The 7,308-nt window shown below is 38.0% G+C and overlaps 1 protein-coding gene across 1 annotated transcript; it reads right to left on the bottom strand.

Annotated features, from left to right (window-relative positions):
- Positions 1 to 1,127: 1,127 nt before the first annotated feature.
- evx2 (even-skipped homeobox 2) lies at positions 1,128 to 3,944 on the bottom strand. The gene is made up of 3 exons (XM_061233802.1): positions 3,533 to 3,944; positions 2,538 to 2,782; positions 1,128 to 1,742 (listed from the first exon to the last, which is right to left on the bottom strand). The coding sequence occupies exons 1-3, from the start codon at positions 3,942 to 3,944 to the stop codon at positions 1,128 to 1,130; spliced, it is 1,272 nt and encodes a 423-aa protein (XP_061089786.1).
- Positions 3,945 to 7,308: the final 3,364 nt, after the last annotated feature.

Raw genomic sequence — 7,308 nt, 5'->3', positions numbered from 1 at the left:
ACTTTCGGCTGGTTCCAGATAATCCCATTGTGTGTAGTGACTCTGTAGGGCGCATTATGGAAATATCGGGTTTGATTTAATGAGGTTGTTGGTACCAGTGGAACATCAGCATAACAGGGAGAGAGGTATACCCAGGATGTCCAAGTTACCAAAACGAAAATTGGATACTACAAGGATGTAGCTTTTTCAGTGAAAAAAATCACCTCAGGTAACGAATACCACATTTAACACTGTACAATATGCACCCAGAACAATGGTTTATGTACCTAGTCTTACATCGGTCACGTCTAATGACTTCCCTTAGCGGGTTGTTAGTAGTTGACAGCGCGTCTCTGAACAGGGAACTTTCTTCCCATTCCACATTCAAAGGAGGTCCATCAAGGTACATGATTGGCAATTTTCGTCATAATCTTCACATTATTAACATCAGCATTGACACGGTCGAAGGAGTACAGAATTTCATGTGTCTTACTCAGAGTTCTGGGATGTCCCTTGAGCAGTAGCCTAGGCTACCAGTTTTAGAGCAAGATCATTATGTTGCAGTTGTTGTCGTTCTATTGACGCAAAAGTGACAAAACCATTACAAATCTGACTCTGGCCTTACATTATCTAATAAGTGGCATATCTAATCCATTTCCCAAATCCAAACAAGAATAGGCTAAATGGAATAATCTTGAAGACTAAATATTAATAGAAGTTTAAAAAACTTAAGACTTGTAAACAATTTCAATTCAATAAATAAACAAAAAATAACAGCAACTAGACTACATTTAAATTTAAAATAATAAGAATGTTGCTATGCATTAACTGTGGCAAATTATTGTCGGCTGTATACCTCAATGATTATGAATAAGGCTTACTGTGTACAGTCGCATATTTGACAAGGCAGGTAAGTTTATGACATTGGCTGATCGTAAACATTTTATGCAGTAACATCTTATATCTGCAAAGCCTATGCGTAATCTATTCATTTCAGAATTTCATCAGTAGGATAGTGCGTTTTGGAATAGGCCTCGGTCAGTTTCAAATAATAGAGCAATATATAAACAAACTAACAACCAGCAAATAATGTAACATGATATAACTACTTAGGAGGTCGTTGACACATTTTTGGATCCACTCGTAAGTTATCTGTTCAGCGACGTCTCCTCTCTCTGATCTGGCGAAGCAACCGCAGTTTTGCTCAGTACAGCGGCGGAATAAGGCAAAAATCCACTCTCGGACCTTTGCCCAGCTGCTGTGCAAGTGAAGTCTGTGTTGGCACTCCTCGAGCCCAGGGCACTGGCCGCCTGGCTACTGTGACAACTGAGACAGGAGCATGGACCGCTGCCCGAAGGCGCACTGACAGCTGCAGCCGCCGCCGCCGCCGCGGCCGCTGCTGATGCTGCGGCCGAACTGTTGAGGCCTGCGGGTGACTGGTAGAGTCCCGGGTGTCTGAAGCTACAGAGTAACTCCGGTCGCGAGTAGGGATGCGAGAGTGCGCGGAAAGTATCGAGTGGACGGATGGAGGTAGCAAAAGGTGATGCAGCTGCACCAGATGCGGCCGCGGCAGCAGCTGCTGCCGTGACACCCACATGGGGGTAATAGTGCAGAGGCATGTGGGAATGGAAAGGGTATGGTAGACTTCCGGTGGCAGCTGCGTGCGTCATCATGTAGGTGTAAAAGCTCGGATCGGCTGGATGTGGCCAAGACATCGCCAGACGCTGTCTCTTGTCCTTCATCCGCCTGTTTTGGAACCACACCTTGATGGAAACAAAAATACAAAAAGAGTTTGACAGTCTGTGCCATTTAGACATTTTGCAACGAATACTGTTCACAATAAGATGATGGAAAACGGATAGTTTCAAATATAGCCAAGCTAGGCCTACAGTAGGAGCAAGGTTAGAAAAAAAATTATTAGTCGATTTTGTTTTTAATTTCAAAATAGTAAAACAAACATGGCATTTGCTCTTATATAGCCAAGCAAAAAATACGGAAAAATATGTGATTTCAAAAGAAGTAAAATTGCTTATCCGTTTTGGTACCTAAAACGAACATAACTTCTGCATAGGTTTGAAGTCATTCTATATATATCCGAAAATTATATTATCAACTATAGTCTGTCGGAACGCTTTTCTTTAGGTCGACAGTAGCGATCAAGTAAATCCGCTGTGCTCCATCATAGGACTGTTGTATTTAGAATTAACGCAATTCGTGTAGCATATTGTCCACATAAATATGTTTTATAAACATCAACTATTCTATTTCTGTTTATCAAAGATAATACGCCTACCTTTATTTACTACTTCCATTATTAGCTAGGCTACATTTCTTTAGTGGTCCTGATTTAAGAAATTGAATACACATATACACAAACATGTTTAGGCTACTGCCTTGTCAAGTTGACACAGTTGCGTCCATGAAGTTCAAAAATATTACTCGGTTAAATTAATTTAAACATTTAAACATACGTGTTTTTCGCACGAAAGTGTTATTGAGTGTAAGCTGATATACATGCTTATTTTACAACAAAATCTATTGTAAGGAAAAAAACGCACCTTTATTGTAGTTTCAGGCAGGTTTAAAGCCGCGGCGAGTTCACATCTTCTTGGTCTCGAAACATAGTTTTCCCTGTAAAATTCTTTCTCCAGTCGTCCTATTTGTTCTCTTGTAAATGCTGTCCGGTACCTTCTCACCTGATCCGCATTCGAACTGCTTGAACCTATCGAATTACCGTTTAGGTTCAGGTTGGACAGGGAGGATGAGCTTGTGTTAGAGGTTCCAGAATTACTGTCAGAAAAACCTGTGAACAACAAAAATAATTCATAGGTTATTTTTTTTAGATAATCTTCATGCTAGTAAAATGTGTTTTATTGTTGCCATAATTACACTCGCCCTGTACGCACTCTAGATGCTTATTTTCTTGAAACGGATTAAGAATCTTGGACATTTCATTCCATTTACTTTGAGATTTCTAAATATGCAAATTACATAAATGTCACTACATTACAATCTGATGAAAAGAAAAAAAATATTATACGATATGAGCACACATACTACATATATATATATATATATTATATATATATATATATATATATATATATATATATATATATATATATATATATATATAATATATATCTATCTCACACACACACAAATAATTATAAGATATATATATGACGAGCAACCACTATCCTATATATATATATATATATATATATATATGTATATATATATAGGATAGTGGTTTATAGTGGTATATAGTGGTATATATATAATATATATATATATTTATGTGTGTGTGTGTGTGTGTGTGTGGGTGTGTGTGTGTCATACAGGTATAAGTATTTAATGTTTTTAAAAACACCAAAGCTAAACCAGCCAAAATCCAAAATTGGCTGACTACCAGATTTCACAGAATTCAAATTAGATTATTTTCGCTATTTGTTAAAAATGTGTTAGTTATTTTGCATGCATTAAATCGGTAAATATGCAGTATTGTGTATTGCATCCATTTCATCGAGTAAAATGAGACCGATACATTTACCTTTGTTGTTTTCCTTGTGTTGGTTTGTGCTGGGAGAGCGATGTGCTGGGCACCCAACCTCCACATCACTGTTCATGTCTGAGTCTTGAGAAACTTCTGGATACAGGCTGATTTTCTTCCTATTTTCCGAAGACGAGATCTCGGCTGAGGAGGTATTGTCGCTGCTGTGATGATGCGGACTGAACAAACTGTCTATTTCGAACTTGCCTTTGGTGGGGATATCCTCGAGAGTGCCATGCAGAGAGGCGGAAGTTAGTCTCGGGCTGAGGCGACCACTGTGTTGAGAATTTTCAAGGGCCTCTAATACCGCATTTCCAGCGGAGTCTGACAAATTCGCGAGCCTTTTGCCGGCAGCGGGACTGTGCAGCCCACGTTCCATCAGAATCATTTCTTTTCTTATCCTCTCCATCATCAAGCTTTATAGGAAAAGCCAAAGTTCCACGGCTGGGTCCTCTGATGAGTTGCGCCGAGGGCTAATTCGCATTCAACTCTGGAATATCTGAATAATACTACACCTTTTATGAGCGGGACGCAAAAAAACAAACTGCCAACGCGAGCAACGAATGACTGCTCAAAATGATCCGTGCATCCTTTCTAGTCCGAAATGTCATTCATCAAAAAGTGGTTGCTCGTCATTAAGGTGCGAGTGACGCTGCTCGAATAATCATTTATTGTAACAGGTTTATAAGCAAATAAATACAAGAGGACTGTCAGTTGATGATGGAGGCGGCCTGCGGTCAGACGAATATATCCAGGTGGAGAGACAGAGGAGAAGTGAAGGCGCGAGCTGTTGTCCCTTGGCTGATCAGAGCCCGCTTTAGATTGCTCTTGGGTTTGGCCTCTTGGGTGAAATTGACAGTCTGATTAATAAAATGAGCACTGCAACATTTCCCTCTTCATTTAGGAATATCATTATGCTTTGATTCTCTATTGTTCCTCCCTTCTGTTCTCTCTCTCTCCCTCTCTCTCCCTCTCTCCCTCTTTCTCTCTCTCTTTTCGTTTTCTACCTCTATCGATAATTTCAGTGTGAGACTATCTTACCGATGTATTCATTCCAAACGAGAAAACATTTAATGCGAAATGTTGCACGCATGGTCAAAAAATAAAGTGTTGATATTCTTTCTTCCCCAGTCGTCTTGTGTTCGTAGTAAAATTAATGCATTTATACTTTACGAATTAGATTATTTTTAGGGAATTTGCTTTTGTAAGTAATCCTTGTTAATACACCCTAATAGTACTAATAACAATAATAATAATAATAATAATAATAATAATAATAATAATAATAATAATAATAATAATAACACATCTACGTATATTTCTACATTAATATTATGGTGAAATAGAAAATAATATGTTGAGATTATTACGCGCACATTGTCCAATTTGACACACTTATTTTCCGGACAACAATAAGGTTCAATCGTGTGAATTTCTCAATTAATTTATAGCATAGGGTTACAGTAGAATACATTGTCATTCTAGAATATTTTTCAAAAAGAAATTCTGTGTGCTAGTAAAATGGACACAATACGCTGCATAAATAATAAAATCAACTGTGATGACCGTTGCTCTATGACATATCTGATGATTTAAACATTCGTTAAAATAAATATTTACATGTATTACACATTTCTAAATGTTAATAGTTCTGTGAAAAATATTAAAACACAAAAGCAATAACGGAATAAACTATTGTTCTCGCTCAGGTCGTATCGATGTCATGCTGAAATATTGCGCATGATATTTCACATCCCATGCATAGGCAACACCAGCTACATGCTTTCTCTCATTATTTAAATTTAAGAAATATATAGATTTACTTCAGAATATTTTTCTGCGTTTTTCAATATGTAGGCTAGTCAGTAATCTTGTTGATACTCAGCCCGGTCTCATTTAATTCCTTTTCTTCTTAGCTTGATTTATTAAATTAGTATTTTAATTCGACTTATATGTGCAAGAAGAAATCGTCTTGTTAACATGCTACTTAGATCAATCGAACGAGGGGTCCGTTTTAGACCAAGTGCGTGGGAGAGAGGGTGAGAAATAGATTGTATCGGCGAGGTTAAGATGCTGGGAACGTGAGCGTGTGTGCGCGACAGAGAAGGGAGCAAGCACATGAAGGCGAATCGTCTGGCGCGTCCTTTGGCGCCCCCAACAGCTTTGTTTAATTAACAGAAATGCTGGATAGTGTGACATTCTTAAACTTTAGCAGCGCCAAATTACCAGTCGATCTGTTTTTTTACTTTGTAAATCGAAGGGGTCAACTGTGGAGTAAAAACAGAACAGGTTTACATCACACAGCTGCATGACAACTGGTACAGCTATACAAATAAGGGCCCTGTCCGAAACATCTTATTGAGTATACAGGTTGTATAGGCTCCAACTTTTATGCAACTTGTGTAGGCCGACGCAGTAGTAGGCAAGTAAGCTGTTTCAGGCAGGGGCCATGATTAGATGTTCTGGTCTGCGTTTCCCAAAAGCCTCTCCCATGTTTATGTAGCATATAGCCGTGTTGAATTTGTAAAATTAATAAGCTAAGTGGTGGGTGTATATAGGCCTATTTTTCCATTCATGTAGTCGATTTAGGGATTAAAATGGATGTTCTACTCTTTCTCCCTCACACACACACACACACACACACACACACACAGCCTATAATGTGAAAATGTTTGGTGGCTTGTGACTTTGGAAAGCCATTGGCCACAGTAGCTGGTGAGCCAAAAAGTTCATGTCAAGCCCTGTATAAGAATGAATATAAATCATAGAGGATGCAGAGTTCCCAAATAAGGATTCTTAAAGAATGACACAAGCAAATACAAGGGTTTAGACTTGCTTTACAAACAAATCTTAACAAGGACTAATGGAGGCTACCTAATTTAAGAGCTTGAACACCCAAACTTTGAAGCTTATTAAGCTTTTTTTGTTGTTTTAGAATCTCTATGGTGCTGTGTGGAAATACAGTTCAGGTTTAAAACAAAGATAGATTACTGAAGCAACTGGAACATGTACATCAATGAACTGAACTACCAGAACGTCTTCCATTTTGTGCATTGTGACCATTGTGACACATTTATTCTTTTAACAGATTAATAATGATGACAATATTTTGTACTGTGTATCTTCAATCTGTCTATCAACATGTAAAAGCTACAGTTTGCTACACTTTCGTTGTAAGACTCGTTGAAAGAGATGCGGTCAGTTGTTACAGTTCTATAAAAATGAAAAATAAGTTTGGGAAATTAATTAATACATTTTAAAATTGTATGTGTTCAGGTTCCCATTTCCCCATTCTATTGGTAAAGATTAGATTAATACGAACCAGTTGTTTTTATTCACATTAGTTTACACTATAGTTGAGTTCACAGGAGCACCTCAGTTTGTCATCCAGTCCAGCTGGATCCTGTCTCATCTGACCTGTGCATCTCCATCAGCTCTGAGTAAAATCAATAAAAATAGGAAATGCTACAACCCAATGTGCTTTTTCTAACTGGTACATACACTAACTACATAGTTTTAGGTGGTTTAAGTTGATCACATCTGTATGTCAAGCAAATGTAACATGTGTAACAATGTACCCCCTTACATGTAACTCTCTACCCTGCCTACTCCAAATTTGCAAATTTGCCATGATTTGCAGGGTCATGCTAGATCAGCACAACTTTAACAGTCAATTAGAAATCTCTACTGATAGCCCACATATTGTGGTTTAAAATGATATATGTTATGATTTGTTCACAGCTAAACACATGACAGTAGCTGAAAAATGAGGTTTG

This window comes from Conger conger, chromosome 3 (assembly GCF_963514075.1).
Source record: "Conger conger chromosome 3, fConCon1.1, whole genome shotgun sequence".
NCBI lineage: Eukaryota > Metazoa > Chordata > Actinopteri > Anguilliformes > Congridae > Conger > Conger conger.
The sequence above is the reverse complement of the archived record's forward strand: the minus strand, read 5'-3'. Positions and strand labels throughout refer to the sequence as shown.